Below are 20,555 nucleotides of genomic sequence, written 5' to 3' on the forward strand. Positions count from 1 at the left end.
TGCTCAGGTTAAATTATGAATTATGCCAACATAACATTAAAATGTGTATTACAGTCAGAGGTTGTTAAGATGTGTGCACTAGATTCAAATAATTCACTCTACAATCATTTACCTATTCTGTCCATCACTGTGTAAAAAATGGCGCAGCAAAAAGTAGAGATCCCCAGCAATTTCAACATCATCAAAGCACAAAGTAAAGATGCCTGAATCAATTAAAGATAAAACATCAACATTGCCTATATTTTCTAGATGTTGCCTTGCTTTAGCCCATGTATTCCTGTTCTCAGTAGTTAATACTCCAATGGGGTGCTCAGCTGGAGGAGTTGTATCATCCAAAATGTACTTCAAACATGCCAAAAGGTCTGCTGGCTGCAGAATATTACCTGGTAAAATTGAAACATAATATTAATATGTGACAGAAACAATTAAATATGGTATACTAGCTAAAAATTCGCTTAGTGGGGGGTGGGGTCCAGCTGGGTCCACTCAACACAGTGGCCACTGATTAGTACATTCTACCTGTCCCAGGTGATTATGATGATGATGATGGAAAATTTGGTGGAATGAAGATTGGCAGGGGAAGCCGAAGTACTTGGAGAAAACCCGCCCCAGCGCCACTCTGTCCACCACAAATCATACTTTGACCAGACCCGGGATAAAATCTGGGCCACCACGGTGGGAAGCCAGCATATACTAGCTACTCTTCCAATGTCTGTGAAAATATTGTAGCAGGTAGACCTATTTGTAGGCAACAATCGTAAACATGTTCCTGCAGCAATGGAGGTACTGTTGGAAACAGGGCTTTCTATGGTGGTCCATGCAGAGGGGTCATAAGGAGGGCAACTGGAGCAAGAATATGCAATTGTAAGGGAACCGCCATTTAGAGAGGACTTGAGCACGGAAGCTGAGGAACAGCCACTGTTGGAGCCGTTACTAGGAGACTGTAACAGACTGAGATCACTAGTCTGTGTGCTCTAGTGATTTGTGGTGTGGAAATCAGCGATAATGTTATAGTAATTTGTAGTTATGACCTGTAAGCAGTCAATAAATCCAATAACCAATCCAAAACCCCACGGACAGTCACTCTAACATGCGACTATATATGAAACAATGGACAGTTGGCTAGGATTAATGCACATCACAACGGCTACAATATTATCATTGGTGGAATGATGATCAGCTGGGGAAAACTCATTTAGTCTCAGAGAAAATGTTTCCCTAGTGACAATTTTTCTACTACAAATTCTACAAGGAATGTTAGTGGATTGAAACCAGGCTTTCACTAAAATGACAGCATCTAACTGCCTGAAATATGGTATGGTACTACTCCATTTCTTCCATAATGCTAATGTGGATCCTGTTTTTGGATGAAGGCACCATGTAGATGTCACGTATACTGCTGATATTTCATAAATTCTAACTGTCCCCACCTTCAAAGTTACTATTCACCGGCCCCTGTTGATACATATATTCACAGTACATATCCACTGGTCAATGGGCACTGTTTCGTGCAAGAATAAGATCCTCAGCACAATGAAATGCCATTGTGTGCCTGAAATTATTTCCCAATGTTTGTCTCACCCCATCCCATAAATGACTTCATTTCTTGCATGTTTCTATTACTCCCTTTGCCACCGTCATAAGGTTGGCTAAGGAGCTACTTCAAGCTCCTTATTGACTTTCGCATGGCTACAAAATGAACTTCAAATGAGAAGTTTATTTGGCAAAAAAAAAAAAAAGTAATGTCACAACACAGATAAAAGTCAAGACATGATTTTAAAACTATTATGACTTCTCTTTGATGCACTGGAGAATATGGATACTAATCATAGTCCAAGATCACATCCTGCTAACAAATCTCATGTTCTTACTACAATTGGTTATGTGGTAGTTCAGACTGTTTACTTGAACATAAAGACTCGAGACAACAGAGAAATTATACAGTAAACTAAAACACAAGATAAAAGTGCTCGGAATAACACGCCTCTGTCTAGTACCAGTGAGACTATAATTCTAAAAGTGGCATACACATCACTAACAACATTAATCCTGAACCATGTTCATTAAGTTCGGAAGAGGTACACACCGTCTTTCTGATAGGAAGACACCACATGAAAAATCAAGGGACAGATGGTTGGAAAGTATTGAAATGGGTTTTGAAGACACCGGATATGACAGTAATGATTGGATTCATCAGGCAAAGGACACAGTTCAGTGGCAGGTTCTTGTAAACACGGTAATGAATGTTCAGCTTCAATGAAAATAGGAACATTTATTGACCAGTTTTGCTTAGATTTTCAAGGACTCTGCCCCATGAAATTAGTCAATGTGAAATACTCGACATTCAATAGGCTGCTGTCTGTGTGACGTGTAAATTCCGAAGGCTTAATCAATTAATTAATCAATCAGTTCAAACTGGCAACAACTTATATGCTGGACATTACTGAATGATTAGGGAATTATAATGCTCCATTCATTTCTTAGCCATCCAATGCATGCTACATACCTCACCCATCTCATTCTCTGTGATCAGAAATATTTGTTGAACAGTACAAATTATGAAGCCCCCTTAACACAATATTTTTTATTTTCCTCTTACTTCCTTTTAGGACAACTATTCCTCTTAACATCTTGTTCTTAAACTAGTACTATACAAGACATAAGCACACTGGAAATTTATATTGATGATTTGGAATTTAGCAGAATCAGTCTAGTTTCAACATTCATAGCCAGCTTAATGTTCCATTACATCTTTCAATTTGATGTCTGTAAGATTAGTTACTGTGAATTCTCAAAGACTGGAAGAAAGCAGCTTTGCCTTCTTTGTTTCAATTTTTATTACCACACATTTACATTCAATAGCTCGGGTAGTGCTGTCGGTTTAGCAGCTGGCTATGAGCTGAATGACTGAGGGGTCGGAGTTGGAGTCCCGGTAGGGTCATCTTCTCCAAATCATCCAGACCGGCTCTGGGGTGCACACAACCTCCTATTCAATGGGTACCAGGGGCTCTTTCCCTGGGAGTAAAATGGCCGGGGTGTGAAGCTGACCCCTCACCTCTAACTAGTGCTGAGGTCAAGAAAATGTGGATCTATACACCCACTCCCCCATATGCCTTCATGGTGTATGGGGAACACAAGGACAACTTCGCCCTTTACCTTACACATTTACAATCGGCTTGAGACAGACAATGCTGGATGATAAGGTGATCAAAAGCTGTGAATCATCAATGATAAGGAAGGAAACTGTAGTGAAAGGTAAAAATGCAACATCAACATTGAGAATGAGGAAAACCATACAAAGTCTATCTGAATTCTCAGCATGATTATTTAACACAGTGATATTCTGAAAAGAAGTTCATTTACTTATTAAATGTCTTTTCATATTCCATGTTTGCTACTGTATGTGTAATTTGCAGTTATGAGTGACAGTAAAGAAAATCCATCTTGGTCATGGATGATGCAGACAACTTACCATCTTTATCAAAAACATCAAAAACATAGAAATTTCCTCCCTTCATCACAACCATGTGCTTGGCATATTCATTTTGAAAAAGAGAATCTTTGTTAATCTTTGGTATTCTTGTAGTATTGAACAAACTTCCATATTGGGACATATCCAGTGGAAAAGCCTGCAATGTAATACAGAAACAGATTCAAAATATATTATGTATTTCTGTAATTCATAGCAGATTTTGCAAGAAAAGTTCTCAGTCTTCCTATTTAATCAGATGATATAAAAAAATATAAGACATTATTTCAAAAGTTTGAAAAACATATGTAATGGTATCAGGAGACACAGATCTTTGCTAGTGGTAGAAATGACCTCACATACCCTTCAGTTATTAAAGGGAAATGGGAAAGCTACATTATACACTGCAATACGAAAGAAAGAAATGGAGTGGCATGATTAGGAACTGGAAACTGATGGGGTGCACAGGAGCCACGAAAGACTAGTGTCCCACATGTAAGTAAGTAAGTAAGTAAGTAAAGCTATCTATGTAACAGGCCATGAAGGCCCATAGGGTTGTGAGACATTGAGGGTCCCACACTATCTAGACAATCGGCTCAAAGATGGCGGTAAGGTTGTCAGCCTTATGCGCCAGCCACGCTTTACTCCCCAGGAAAATTATTTATTTAATTCCTGGTACTCATTTCTGTTAAGAGGCTGACTGAACCCCAGGGTCTTAGTGCGGCCGGAAGGATTAGATCAATTGAAAAAATCCAATGACCTCATCGGTATTTGAACCCGCAACCTTCCAACTTGTAGCATAGTGCCTTAACCACTACGCCACCATGGTGAACAATAAGATGCCCTACATTCATATGTATTATGAGACTTGTAAATTTCTCCAGTTTCTTTAAATTTTACTATCAACATAACCTCAATCAGTATCTAATATTTGTATTAAAAGCCACTACATGTTTCAAATTTTCTGGTCACTCACAGGTGGTACAACATCACTCACTCATTCATTCATGGAGCTGAGCATTTCTTGAGAAGCCACCAATTGTGTAGCTACTCAAGAACTTCCCATCATTTTATGGAACCCAAAGTTTCATTACCTTGTTCACAAGAATCCTCCACTGGTCCCTATCCTGAGTCAGGTTCATCCAGTTGATTTGTTGTAGGCGTTCCCAAATATCTTAACTGTGACACATTTTCAAAGGATCTATTAGCTATCTTATGTCATGAGTTTGCCCTGCATTCTGGTCATAAGACAGCAACATGTATTTAGTCATCTCTGCGTCTACTTCTAGACTAACCTCCTTAGTAAAGCATCAATTAAAGTTTATGTTTTTCTTCATGGTATCTATGTTATAACCGAGTAGATTCCCATCATTAGCAGAGAGCAGCAACTGATATGTGCCATTTAATTTCAGCCCCATCTGGTTTTCCTGTACCTTCCTAATGGCATACTCTAAAGCAAAGTTTAAAAAGCAGTGGCGATAAAGCATCTCTTTGTTTTAGGCCATTCTGAATAGGAAAATTATCAGACAAATGTTTACCTATATGGACTTACTATACATTTTATTTAAACACAATTTAATCAGCCTATCTGACATGGCAGGCCCTGATGTGTATCCATATTTGGCCCTAACAGAGCTGGGGCATGATTTACCAGAATCTCTGAATGAGTCTGGAAGGTTCTAGAACAAATTCTCTCTCTGTCACATGCACACACGTCATGGGGGTAATGATATCACGCAGTCTGGTAGGCAGATTCAAACATTTCAAAGGAACACATAGCCTCCAACTTCAGAGTAGACCAGTGCTGGAAAAGTGTCAGGTTATGTAGAAGCAGGGGGAAAGGAAAAAAGTTGTGGTTGATTTGAGGACGGGCTCACTTCTTGACTAGGGTTGACCAGACAGCTATGCTTTGGAAACAAAAAGATGTTCATACTGCAGTCTAAAAAAGAAGATGGCGTAAGTTGTACCATTCCTGACTTATATTCAAGTGACAGTTTGAATCTCAATGGAACAGTGACTATCCTAAGCAAAGATGTCTGCAGTTTTCCTCAGCTTTCCTTCAACCTAACGCCTGGATAGTACTTACAACTGGATCACTATCATTTCCTCCATTTTCTTTCCAACAGTTATTCACTAGCCATCCTATCATTCAATGCTTTAGGCTACTGACATCACTGCTATTTAAGCCACAAATATATGCGGGCAAAAACCCAATAGAAGACAGAAGTTGCTGTTGCATCCTACAGAACAATTTGGCCCATGGAGTAACATTTCTGATTTGTATTTTGGAGGTGACTGGTTTGAACCCTAATAACAATCCAGACCAAGTCCATATGCAGTACAGGCAAATGCCAGGATAGTACCTAAAACTACATCATCATTTCCTTCTATATCCTTTCCAACTCACTAATTCACTAATCAGCTTTCCAACCAACACTTTATGTTCTGAACTACTTAGAGCATTACAGCATTGTTATATAAATGTGCTAACATCCACCATATGATAGAAACTTTTGTTATGAGCACAGAAATGTTAAGAGACCTGTAACTACTAAAGACTACAATAGTGTGTGCTTTGTAACTAGGCAACACAGTGACAAACATCTATCAATGAGACATAATATGATAAAAATAAACATCTTAAAAAACAAGCAGAAGCAGCAACCATTGACTACCCACAGGAGAGAAACTGCAGCACTGTCTTTGCTTCATTCATAATGAAAATAATCACAGTTTATCAACGTGAAAACTCTGATGTTGGCATTTGCATTAACTCATGCTTCAGGGATTATCACACTGAAGTGAATTTATGAGGGCAATATCACTGTGGGACAACCATCAAATCCACACAGAAGACATGAAAACAAAACGGGCACCTGCCATTTTGAATTTCTTTTCTCACCTCATATCAGGTTCACTTGTCTAGAACAAAATCCAGAAGTGAATTTTTTTCAGTGCCATGATCCATAGTTTGTTGTTCACTTTAAGATTTTTTTTATTTTTTCGTTCATAGTTTTGTAAAATAGAGAACAAACAGGCTGATCTAGAGGTAAAGCTCCAGTCTTATATTTCGGAGATGCCTGGTTTGAATCTTAGCTGAGAGGACATTGGCTATCCTGACTGAGGGTTCTCATGGTTTTCCACAATCCCTCCAGGAAAATACTAGGACAGTACATCAATTAGGCCAAGACTTCTTCCTACCAAATCTTTTCCAATTCAGTGTTCATCAGACACCCTACTAAAAACAAACAAAAAGAACTCTGTGGCCTGTAGTCCAGAAGCGAACTATATTGATCAAGCGACCACAGTTTGTCGGCGAAGTCAGTGCTAACTTTTGCAGATAGAGGGTGTTGCATGGTGAGCGTAATGGATCCCAACAGCCGTTAATCTCGGTTTTATAGATTGGAGCCGCTATTTCCTTGAAATAGCTCCTCAATTATCCTCATGAGGCGGAGTGGGCCCCATTTCAGACCCACTTCTTATCAGAAAATCTGGCAGCGCCGGGAATCGAACCCGGGACCTCTAGATCTGTAGCCAGGAACTTCGGCCACTCAACCAGAGAGGCGCTCTCAGACACCTTACTACCTCATACTATACGGTTTCGATATTGAAAGTGTCATTAAATAAACCAGTTTTAATTATTTACAAAATTACAATGTCTCAAGGTTGAAGAAAAAACTACTGGTAAGTCCTTTGGAATTTCATAACATACATAATAAAGATTATATTTTGCATTTCATGACAAAATAATCACAGTTAATTTTCATTTATAAAAATTGCTCTTTCATGTATATGTAGAAAATGTTATTGTCTTTAAAGGTGTTGTTAATTCATATTTCTATGTTGCATAGAATGGAAAATATGTAGTTTTTCTGAAAGTCTGCAATGTTAAAAACTTAGGGCCATTTAAATTCTAGCCACATAGGGCTTCCAGCAATTTAAAAGTCCATACATTAAAGGTTAATTTGGCTGTAACCAGTTATGGAGAAGAGTTAAATCTTATATGATATGGGTCAATGATACTCACCCCAAAGAGATATGCACCATACCAAGAGAGTGATGACGGCAAGAGACGTGTCACCGTTCGGAATAGTTTGGTGTCACTTTTCTTAGGATTCAAATGAAATACTTCTGGTTCCAGAATCTCAGCTCGGATGGACTTCATGAACCTACATAAAGTCAGTATTTATTAGTTATACACAAAACTGCGTAGATCTAGCATGCTGAAGGAACCCATGATTCATGTCATTATTTTTACTGTATTAGTATGTGCAGCATATCCACCATGACCAGCCTGAATGTTACAAATGTATTTCTTTTAATCATGATTATTTAAGTTTGGGTTTAAGTTCCTATATTAAATTAGAAACAGTTGGCAGAAAGAAGCTTCCCACTTCTGTTAGTCAGCCAAAGCTGATCCCAACTGAATTTCCAGTCAGTGCCCATGTCAAAAAGAAGAAAACCAGTCAAATTATTTTGAAGATTCATGCATTTCCCAAGATATGATAACTGTTTATGTGAAGCAAGCGACATCATAATAGCCATGAAAGGCTCTTCTGGAATTTGTCATTTTCATTTTCTAAGCATTTTTCATGAATAAATATTTTATAGTGCAAATATTCTGAGGAGAATAACATTTGTGTTGAGAAGCTCAGACACAGAACACCTAAATCTGTGTAGCAAATGTCACTGACCAAGGCGTATATTTTTAAATATGGAAGTATTCATGAATGATCGGGAATTTTCAGACATCCAAATCTTTCAACATTCGGGAAAGGCAATACCGATGTTTACAACCAATCATAAAAATTGCCTGCAAGCCAATTACAACAATGGGCGGCATATCCTCTGTTCTCAGAACTGAGCAAAATAACATCTGTGTTGCAAATGTCAGTGACCAATCAGCAAGGAAGTATAAAGAAAATGTTTCCACTGAAATTGAAGATCAAGGCAGTCTGTATCTGGTTCTCAAATCTAGTAATACTGAAACTGTTTCTTCACAAGTTGACATCCTTCTGCTTCTTCACCTACTCAGCTGACTTCTATGGTGAGTTACAATGCATAAATATTTTTCTCACTGCCATTTTTTTTTTCAAACCAACATCATTAAAATCAATTTTACGCTGAATAATATAAGTTGCTGGTGATCAACATGGGACATGGCAATGAAAATTAGCACAAATTAATTTAATGATGTTGGTCTGAGAAAACTACAAAATGCTACAAGATAACTAATTTAAACGTAATTTTATGTTTGTCAACATGCCACACCGTATACATAAGTGTACTAATACTCTTTATGATTATGCTATAATTAATTAATAATATTACGTTAGCTTAATGCATGAACTTTAACAAACCGGAAAGGTATTTACGACTCAATTTGTTGGGACTGGGCCCTCGTCTTATAAAAGAAGAACTTACTGGGCCGCGGTCTCATAAAGGTTGAGAACCACTGCTCTATGAAGAAAGCAGTCTTCTGGGATTTGGCACCGTGTATATGTGGTGTTACCCACATATACACGGTGCCAAATCCCAGAAGACTGCTTTCTTCATAGTCACCGCCGTGAAAGCCTCAAATCTTACAACCACTGCTCTAGTGTATAATGAAGCTGGAAACAGGGCCCTTGGTTACATGAGAGTCCAATTAATGAATTAGTCCCCTAAACACTTGCAATTATTTTAATGGAAACTGCCCCCAAGTTGATTGTTATTTGAGGTTAAAGAATCAGTTGTGCAGATGAAATTAACTGTGATTTCAGCAGCCTAAATATCACAGACAAAGTACAATTTCAGAGCTTTTATTAAGCATAAAACAAAAGTACTCAACTCTCATTTTTATAATTTTCAATGAAGAAGACTGAAAACGAAAAATAAATATCTGTAATACTGCAAAAGGTATATCAATATGCACAACAGTTCAAGGTCACAGGTAGAAAAAACATGTTGGGAATTATAAATAATAAGTAAATTCATACACTTCATAGAGTTGTGTAAAAAAATTGATAAAAGAATATTATTACAAAATTAAACAACCCGTTAAATCAGTTAAACTTTAGTAGTTAGTCACTGTTCTCCCACAAATGTAGAAGCACAATGTTGTGGAATATACCTACTTTCCAAATGTGAAATTTATATTGGGATTAATATGGCTGTCAACATAGCTTGTATAAAAATATAATATACATAATAAAAACACAGTAATTATTAAAACCACTATATTTTTCAACAATTTTTTATCATCTTCAGGAAGATGGTCAAAACATGTACTTATTTTTAATAATCATATACATACATATACTATAAACACCTGTACTGATTAATTTAAATCCCAATATAATATCAATATACAAGATGCAAAAATTAAAGGTTATGAAAAGTCTGTCTAGCAAATTTGTTTTATACAGGCTGTCCCAGGTGGAATGTGCCAGACTTCAGGAGGGTGTTCCTTATATTAATATATATATATAATATATAATAATTAATATATAATTAGATTACATACTGAAGTTACAACACAAATTTGTGTCTTTTCTTAATGTGACCAGTATAATAATGTGGGAAAATGGGGAACAACAAAATAAAACTGAATGTTGTTTGTTCAAACTCACTGTTCCTGCTGTAACCTAAATAATACAAACAAAAATCAGCATATTCTATTATTGAGGTAATTACCAAGAAGCACTACAGCACTATTTGATCTGTTCCCATGATTAACCATACACATTTTCATGCACAGCACTTATAAAAGTAAATGTACATTACACACACACAAATATCTTAAAAATATACAAAATACAACGCTCATACCAAAGGATCTTCACTTTTTAAAGAAAAAGGTTAAAGTAAAGTAAGTAATAGTAAAGCTATCCCTGTAACAGGCCGTGGAAGCCCATAGGGTTGTGAGATGCAGAGGTTCATTTTCTAGACAACCGGCTCATAGATGGCGGTAAAGTTGTCAGCCTTATGCGCCGGCCGCGCTTTACCCCCAAGAATATTCCTGGTACTCATTCCTATTAGAGGCTGAGTCGACCCCAGGGCCATAGTGCGGCTGGAAGGATTAGGTCAATTGAAAAAAAAATCCAATGACTTCATCGGGACTTGAACCCACGACCGTCCTGTTTGTAGCATAGTGCCTCAACCAACTTCACTACTGCATGCCCCAAAGAGAAAGGTTGAAACTAAAATTATTTATCAAAATGGCTTCAATACAACAGGAAGTCAGATATGACTGGTATCAGTCATTAATGTCACACACTACTCAAAAGAAGCATTACTAGATTAGTATCACCTATTAAACAGAGACTCAGCCCATTATATCTGAACCTCTGTAATAAATTCTACAGGTCATTTATTATACATCAGATCCAAAGGCTCATGATCATAATTTCCAATGACAGTCCATGCAGGTATGAAAATATGGAACACTGCATATAGCCACATATTAATGGAATAATATCAATACTCAAACACTGTGAATATCTGAGGCATCTCTGTTGAATTCCCACTTCATTCCTATGTATGTACTTTCAAACTACCATATTTTAGCAAACAAAACAGGTCATACACATTAATAACGACCGCAATATTACTAATTGTATACTGTGAACAAAAGCTGTAAAAGTAGTATAAATCCACAATTATTATGGAACAAATTAGAAACATTAATGAAATATGAGGGAGAGTCAGTAAACAGGTCATAAATCGATATAAAATGTAAAACGTGTGATACTGAATCCTGGAGGGAAAAATCAGTTATTTCTCAACATATCCTCCACCAACATTGATACACTTGTATCACTGCACTTAAACGCTCGGCATAGAAGTCTTCAGACTGTCATCTCAGCCACTTCTGGACCTCGTCGGGCATCATCTGTGACTTTTGAACGTCCCTGAGAGAATTTATTGAATCAGTTGTGAATCTCTTTATGCAACAAACACTTCCCACCGTTAACAGAAAACATGTATTTATGAATATCCTTTTGCCCACAAAAAAACTGACACCAGAATGCTGATCTCGGTGGTGCAGGCCTCAAGTACGGTTGCCATTTTGACTACTGAAACCAGCCTCTGAACATGCACATGGGCATCTACCTAGACTGCCATGAAGCTGGAATGTGCTGCCACCTAGTGATGCATATAGAAAACCTATTACGTCCATTACAGCTGTTTTATGTCCATTTGTGACTTATTTACTGAATTTCCTTTGTAGTAACAGCAGATCTCCTGCTTATAACCTGATCAGCAATGTATTAATACCTAAATCAGTACCACAATCTGTATGTTATTTTATCTTCATGATTATTAGATATATATATATATATATATTACTCAGTTTACTTCAGATATTTAATTTCGCTGATGGTGAAGGAAAGACCAGTGAAATTAATAATCAGGGCCAGTAAGAAGCATTAAATTGGAAAGATGCTGGTAACAGAAACTGGCAGAACTTGAAACACATGGAAAGAACATTACAAAGAGGCCACGAAACAGACTGAAATTCGTAAAAGCACTGCAGCCAACATGCTCACATGATGACTTATCATGCTCCCCAGAGGAGCAATGTGTATGAAGATGAAGAAATGAATAACAAAGGACCAGGAGAAACAGAAGAAAACATGACAGATTTCAATATATAAAAGAGTATTGGAAACATTCTTTCATGAAACTGATCAATCCAAATAGACTATATTAGAACCTGAAATCCTTTAGTAACTACTGTTGGAGTCATACCAAATTTAAAAATATAAAGTACATGTCACAGCAAAAATACTGATTTAATATTCTTACTAGCAGACATGTGTCTTCTATATAACCCCACTGCAGTTCCACCAACATCAACATATAAACAAATTAATATATGCCAGTGCCTTCAATGCTACAGCATAAAAAGAAAAGACAGTGCCACAATAAAGCTGTGCAGTGTTACATAGAAGTTTCCTGAAATGTGATGGAATATTATAAGCAATCACATACCATTAGTCCCATTATTACGATGTAAAGCACAGAGGAAGTGCTGCCCAAAAGTTTCTGGAAATAGACATTACTCTGCTGATATATACTGCTACAAGCACTCTGTCAAGGAGCATATGACTGTAGCTTATTTCAGTCTTGTCACGAGCCGAGTCATGATATATTGGGTGATTGCTGCTATTTCTGAAGTTGTGGATATAGAATAAGTGTGCAACAAATTTCACTACAAATCTGAAGATGGGAAGAAAACATCCTCCAGAATCTGCTAAAATGGCATTTGTGGAGACTGTATAGACTGCAAACTTTAAAAATGTTTTAAAAATTAAAAAATGAACCAATGCCTGTTGTGGTTTTCTGCAGGTTACTTTATAACATTGTCTTACTCATGGAGCTGAGCCCTTCTGGAGGAGCCACCAATTCTGCAGCTACTCAAGAATTTCCCAGCATTTTATGGAATCTGAAGGTTCATTACCGTGTTCACAAGAGTCCTCCACTGGTCCCTATCCTGAGCCAGATCTATCCAATCCATACCATCTTATCCTCTCTCTCTAAGATCCATTTTATGAATGTAAATTATAACATTATATTTATATTTTTTATATATTTATTTTATTATATTTATATTACATTATATAATTATAACATTGTCTGTATCTTAATGTTATAATTGAAATGGATCTTAGAGAGATAGGATGGGATGTTATGGATTGGATTGATCTATATCTTAATTAAAGATACTTTTTCAGGATTGAGACTATATAGTATCAGATGGTAGGATGGCAGTTGTCATTACCTCATGGAGGTACTATTCCAGGATTTGACTGAGGGGTGGAGGAAAACCATGAAAAACCTGAGTTTGGATGTCTGGTGTCCTGGCTGAGATTTGAACCAAGCATCTCCCTCCATAAAAATCTAGGGCATTTCCTCTAGACCAACCTGTTCAGTGTCTCAAGCAACTAAACTGTTAATCAAAAGTTTATAACAAAATTTTATACTACCTTTGTAAAATGCTGACAAAATTATTCTGAAAAGCTCTGCAATGACAATACACAATGCTCCTCAGTGGTAACTTCCAGCCAGCAATACATGCCACTTGTCTCACCACCTTCCACATGCTTAATAGTAGAGTGAATTTGCCGACTACACAACACGTTTTTTATTATCACTACATGTTTCGACCTCAAGAGGTCATCCTCAGGTGTACGAACACAGCTCTATAATTACATGCGGTCACATTCACTTTTCACTCATTCGACCCTCTATCTTATCCAGATTTACGCTCACTAATATATTGAGTTCTTTTATAAAACACAGGTTAAAATTATTATTCTAATTTAATTAATTTAACTAGTATAATTATTATTAAAAAAGAACTAGACACAGTTGTGAGCGTTAGTAAAATGAGACTGTAAACAACAAGTGAATGTGACCGCGTGTAATTATACAGCCGTGTTCGTACACCTGAGGATGACCTCCTGAGGTCGAAACATGTAGTGATAATAAAAAACGTGTTGTGTAGTTGGTAAATTCACTCTACTATTAATTAAACACACAACAGGATGCAAGAAACGATTAAAATTCCACATGCTTCCTGAAACTTTCCTTTGTTTCCCAAAACAATATTTCAATTAAAATGATGGTAAATTAATGGCAATTCATGTATCCAGCAGCAATCACGGGATGCAATAAAGTGGATAAAGAAACAGGAATAGAGAAATTCTTTAAGATATGGTACAATTGCTGGACTCGCTGTTTTCACTTGCAAGATGATTTTAAAGAGGGCATGACAGAACAGTGTAATATGGAACTAATAACAAGTGCCTAATAGAGTCCAGAAAGTTTTTGGTAGCACCTCACATAACTGAAGCTACCCATATGTACAGCATGCCGGCATCCCTTAACAACAAAATTGGCGTCTTCAAGAGAAAACCTTAAACAAACCAGATCTGTTAGATCAACGCAACCAATCCCGAATGATTACATGCTATATCAAATACCTCTTAAAGAATTCTAGAACAGTCCACTAGACACCAGATAAGCATGGCATAATAATTTCTTGACACTGTAACTAATTTTACAGTTGTTGGTCAGTAGTTACACTTTCCTATGAATAAACACTAACAAATATTTACAAACTATCATATTTTGACATATGAAACTATTTATGATAAGTGAGAAATAAATATGAGACAAGAGTTTCAAAAAATGTCGTTTCAAAAATATCACTGTTCTGCTCCTGTCCTTTCTAAGTTAACCAGTTACATGACATGGTAACTAAAGCTGAATAAATTTTCTACAGCTACGAGTATGTAAAGGCAGGGCAGTCAACCTGCCCACTACAAGGCCTGACTGTTAATTTTTTATATATTTCTATGCATTTAAATCTTCATTATTTAAATATTAGTGTAAATAAAACTCCATGGCTTTAGTCCGAAAGCAAACTATACAGACTGAGTGACTGCCACTTCACGGCGAAGTTAGTGCCAACTTTGGCTGATAGAGGGTGTCACGTGGTCAGCACAACAAATCCCCACAGCTGTTAATTTCGGTTTTCCAGACCGGAACCACTACTTTTCCATTCGAGTACCTCCTCAATTATCCTCAAGAAGCTGAGCGGGCCTTGTTCCATACCCACTGTTTCTCAGAAAATATGGTAGCGCCAGGAATCGACTCTATGATCTCTGGATCTATAGCCAGGAACTCTGACCAACAGACCACACAGGCAGAAATGTTAGTATAAACTTTATTAAAAGGAATTACATGGGAAACAGACATTACTGTATTTTGAAAATTAAGCTTTGTAACAAATAGTTAGAAACTGCTGATTTTTATTAGTTCTTTGTATCTGACTGCCAGACAGGCGACAATCAGAACTGCTTTCGTAGGCTCGGGGAAGGGGAGATCCAGAATTTGGAATTTTTATGGACTGAAGATCATCTCCAGCTACTCCTACAGTTCCTATCACAGAACAGTGCATTCACAAGTCATAAACAAAAAATTTTTGCAGGAATGTGTAACTATTTTGAGATCAGAAAAGCTGAAGAGTTACAGTGACATACCAATGATGTGCTGGAAATGCAGCAACAATACGAAGAATCTATTATTAGTGTTAGACTGTGCACCTTCATCTCCCACATCTGTCAACGTTGCCTGTACATTCAAACGCTGAATTAATTTGTGAAGCAGGCTAGCGGATATTCAGACCAATACAAGCACCAAAGCTGAACCAACTGTGCTGATGGTGACTGTTGGTTTATAAGCAAAATGGCACACTGAAAAGTTCATAGTCTATACAATATTTTTATAAATTAATAATGGATTCACAGAATTCTACCATGTTGCATCTTCGCAATGCCTTCTAATATACAGAGAAATGCAATTAGATTCAATGACAATATGAATTTCTGTTTCAATTTTCTAAGGTCATAAACCTTACAAAACTTTTCTTTCAAGAACTCTCCATGATACAGCCTATGAAGATTCCATATTTCTTACATTATTAATACATATGAGATAAACTTTATAGTGTAGGATTCTGCGAATGAAATATGACTAGTAATATAAATAAATGTGAAGTTACTGTTTGAGCCGAGAAGGAAGATTAAGATTATGTTAATGAATGGAAGTGGTTCCATCTGCTCCATACCAAGTAACAGCATTCATGATCAAGGATCTGTGGTATGCCTGGAAGAAAGAGACATAGAGAGCCAAGAGTGATTAAAAGTGGCTAAGAAAACAATTCAAGATAAGCGAAAAAGATGTGAAAATGCAGAACACAGGCGAGTACAAGTGAAGTGCATAATATGAATGTGGACAGAAAGGTAGTTTAGTTTGCTGTAAAAATGATTACATCTTGCCAGAAATATCGGTCAAGAAACAGATCAAGACATATTTTTTAAGTATATATATTTGACTACCAACAAGCAAACAATCACTTTGCATTATTTGTAGGTATGGCTTATTCTCAAATGATAAAGGATACTGTATTGGTTATCGTGTTCTGAAGCAGTTATTTATACTTTGCCACTTGATTTTGATGTTAAATTGTCCTATTCCACTAAACAGTCTTCTTGAACTCATTTCATCACTGCCAGCACAAGACTTACGGCTTGCTTTTTGTCATATGGTTCCGGCATACACGAACACTGCACACTGGTTCTAAGCGCAGACTCTCTTCAGGCTGGTGACCATTGTTTTTACGTATATAATCTTTCTAGGATGGTCCTGAACCTTCGCAGGTGGACTAGGCGCTTCACGCTGTTAGAAGAGCAGGGAAGAGGGAGGGAGGTCTGGAACCTTGGCAAGATGTACATGCATATGCTGGCAAAGTGATCCACCACCCTCCACCACTTATTCTGTTCGAAATCATTTTCATTGTGAAGAAAGAGGCAATAAAACCAGGTATGTCTTAAATTGTTAATATGAAACGAGAACTATGTACAATTTTAATCACACAACAGAGATTACAGAACATAAAATGAAGCAACATAAAACAGAAACACACAAGAATATTCTTCTTCTTCAGGAAGAGTTACACACATAAAAGAAAGAAAACTGACTTCTTGACAAGAAACAATTCCTTGAAATTTCAGACTTTGTTTAGGGGACATGTTATAAGTTACAAGTTAAACTCAGTCACCTAACCATATCTGTACCTCAAGAAGGTGGAACCAACCATGACCAGCGCCTTTACTTCCATAACAAACAATGTGCTAGTAAATCACGAACCGGTATGTTGTGCCATTAGAAACTTTAGGCAAATAAAATCAGGTCAAACTCCCAATCTAGTCTGTGGAGGATCAAAATGGGGTAAAGACCCATGACAAAACAGGATACTGTAAAATCTGCCAGAAAGATTCCCTTGTGATGTACATTTTGCTTCAAAAAATCTTATAGTATATAAAACAACAACTGGGAAATACTACATTAATCATATGACATGGAACCCAAATGTGCCTCTACTTTGTCTTTCAGCTATAAAAAATCAGATATATAATTTTCTCTGCAATTCTGTATAAACGGCCAAAAATTATTTTAACTAGAGTGAAACTGTCAGATTTCTTTATCACTTGCAACATTTTCTTGATGACAAAATGAAATGGGACTATTACAAATTGTAACCTTTTAGAAAACATTCTTATTCTGTAGCAGAAGGCCGCGCCATAGCTCAAGCGGTTAGTCACTGGCTGCCCACCGCGGTGGCCCGGGTTCGAGACCAGGTCTGGTCAAATGGGATTTGTGGTGGACAAAGTGGCGTTGGGAGAGGTTTTCTCCGAGTACTTCGGTTTCCCCCGCCAATCTTCATTCCACCAATTGCTCCACAATCACCCTCACCTATCATCTGGGGCTGGTACAAAACGCCAGAAGTGGCCGCAGTACAAGGGACTTAGTCCCAACCCACTAGCAATAAAAAAAAATATTCTGTAGCAGAAGTCAACAGAAATGCATTAAACATTTCATCTGTTGCAAGATGAAGATGTCCTTCTGCTTAATTAAACACTACGCCATAAAGATGTGTAGTGGAAGTGGAGGTATACTCCATGCATTCTTAAAATTCATACTACACAGATGAGCGGTCAGTTTCAAGCTCCAGCTTGAAACCTCGGGAAAGATCCTGGTTCTCACTGGACAGGAGACTGACTTAGGCTAGTGCAAGTCTGGATCCTGTGGACACCATAAAAATCTCTGCTCCCATCAGGAATAAATTGTTCAACCTACATGCAGTCACTATACTGACTCAGCTATCCTGGCTCCCTCCTGTTTAAAGGAGGAATATGAAAAACAGAAAGAGATTAAGAAAATAATTTTAGAAATCGTAATGAAAATTAATGGAAACCTAACTTACCTGAGTGATGATATGAGCATGTTGGTTGCACGGATCAACTGAGTACCATACCCAGGCTTTTTCTCATTAACAAACACAATTTGTGGGTTATAGTTAATTGGGAGTGGAACTCTGTCACTTAGATACTTGTCAAACCAAAGTTCAGAAATATAACTTGTGTGTTTGTTCTTCTCGTCCCAGTCCTTTAGTTGTTTCTGAAGAGAGAATCCCTCCCCTTTCTTGAACTCAGAGACAATAGCTTCAGTCTTAGCATAGTCTTGTGCTGACAGCAATGGCCGCTGAGCTGCTAGATAACGGTCACAAGTTTTCTGCAGTTCTGGAATTGGAAGTCTTGGCAGAGAAGCTTGGAAATGTAATGTAGGTACTTTACTCCTTTGAAGATACTGGTAATCATCGTCCTTGTTTGACCTATTAAAACAAAAATTTTCAAACTGCAAAATTTACTTCTTTTATGTCCATGTTCAGGGTTCACATGTGAAGGTGGGGCAGGTGTATACACAGGTTTGTGTTAAAAAAAAAAAGAGTTGGAAGACTGCAGGATGGGGCCCATCAGAACCAATGCAGTCAACTATGAAGGAACCAGCCCTTTTAAGGGCCACAGACCTCACAAAAAGAACACTGGCAATTGATGTTTCCCAATTGGTCACCCATCCGAGTGCTCAATAGGTGTAATGTCACTGACCCTTTCTTGCTGTGGATGAAGTGACATGAAGATCATTGTTGGTCAAGGATAGGTTTTCCTTGGGGGCTGAATGCAAAAGCATGAAACAGCATGAAAAATGGTGCATCTTAGAAGCAAAATGGGCCAAGAAAAAACTGATGGGTGATTTGGTTACATAATTTGGTTACACCTCATACAGGTGTAACTGTTCCTCAATCTCAATTCTCAATTTGTGGTAAGAATATGATCATGATGTCCTCTCTGCTATTTCAGTGTATGAATGATCCTAGAGACAAGGCTTAACTGCTAGCCACCATCTCTGAAACATCTGGGATAATTTCTGTGGCTTCTGGGATAATTCTGCTGTGTACTAAGTAAGCTTGGCTAGCAGCCTCCGTAGTCTAGAGGTAACATTCCCACCTCATGACTCGTGGTACGCTGGTTCAAACCCGGCGGAGGTCGTGGAATTTTTAAGGGCGGAAAAATTCAGGGAACAAGTCTTCCGGGAGGGACTTAAGCCGTGGGTCATGTGTCATAGCTTTACGGCATGTAAAAGAACCTCATATCTCCAAAGGAGGTCACTGAGCCAAATTCAAGGACATTTACCACCCAACACTAGTCTCTAACGCCTCTGATAGATGGGGGAAGCATTATAGATACCGCTAAGCCAGCAGAGGCCGAACTCGCTGGCTCGGTCGGGACTGATGGTACGCACCAGTATGGGTAGGGTATAGAGACTGGTAGAATATCATAGAGGGAAGCACAATGGACCAATACTGGTCTAAGTGCATGGGGAAACCCACCCTCTCAAATAACTTACTAACTAACTAAGTAAGCAAGCTTGGCTAATGCCTTGGTATCTTCAAAGTATATTCACTATGCCTCGCTGACTGAATTCCCTGCCATCATTGATCATTCCATAAGTTGTAGAATAAAATCCATTTTGAAAAGCTAATAACTGTTCAGCTTGTTAAGATATTCCCTGCCTTTTATGGAAGGTGAAGGTTTACTCGTATTATTATTATGAAAGGTTAATTAATTCTGTCCAGTGTGACTGACAAAGTTCTTTCCTTTTTAATCTTTTATCCTTTACATGTTTCGGTCCTATGGACCATCTTCTGAAGGATATCAATACATTTAGAAACCGCTGCTACAATATGTTTTGTGAATATCAATATATATATATATATATACACACACACACACACAATGATATCATATTACAATGAGTATAGATCTAATGTTTTTAAAAACTACAGCGGCTTGTACTAATACGTTAAAAATTTATAAATTACAATTAGTATGATTATAAGATTCTTAAACCAAATTGGTTCATGTTCTTTTTATTTTATCTCTTTGCAGGAAGCCGAGCGTCTAATGCCTAGTGGTTCTGTTGTTTGGAGAATAGGATTCTGCAAATATTTTATGGGTATACTGTAGCATTTCTGTAATCCCTATTTTGATTTTATGCGAGCTCTTATTATGTCGTCCTACCTTCCGAAAAAACTTCATCAGTCACACTGGAGGGAATTAACCTCTTATAATATTGTTAGTGTGACGGACCAGGATGAAACAAATCAAAGTTTAGTACTATTGTCAAAAGAGCC

General features: G+C 37.4%; 1 protein-coding gene across 9 annotated transcripts in view; it reads right to left on the reverse strand.

Annotated features, from left to right (window-relative positions):
* Positions 1-20,555, reverse strand: part of LOC111869337 (carnitine O-palmitoyltransferase 2, mitochondrial) — a 42,242-nt gene that overhangs the window by 14,751 nt on the left and 6,936 nt on the right. For all 9 annotated transcript variants that reach the window (XR_004514015.1, XM_023861070.2, XM_023860912.2 and 6 more), the window contains 4 exons: positions 18,288-18,695; positions 7,497-7,638; positions 3,473-3,629; positions 113-383 (listed from right to left, as the gene is read on the reverse strand). Coding sequence is in view for 8 of the 9 variants with exons in the window: in XM_023861070.2 (XP_023716838.1) it covers positions 113-383; positions 3,473-3,629; positions 7,497-7,638; positions 18,288-18,695 (978 nt within the window). In the remaining variant the exon portion in view is untranslated. The remainder of the gene's footprint in view (positions 1-112; positions 384-3,472; positions 3,630-7,496; positions 7,639-18,287; positions 18,696-20,555) is intronic.

The sequence above is a fragment of the Cryptotermes secundus genome, unplaced genomic scaffold (assembly GCF_002891405.2).
Source record: "Cryptotermes secundus unplaced genomic scaffold, Csec_1.0 scaffold112, whole genome shotgun sequence".
Lineage (NCBI taxonomy): Eukaryota > Metazoa > Arthropoda > Insecta > Blattodea > Kalotermitidae > Cryptotermes > Cryptotermes secundus.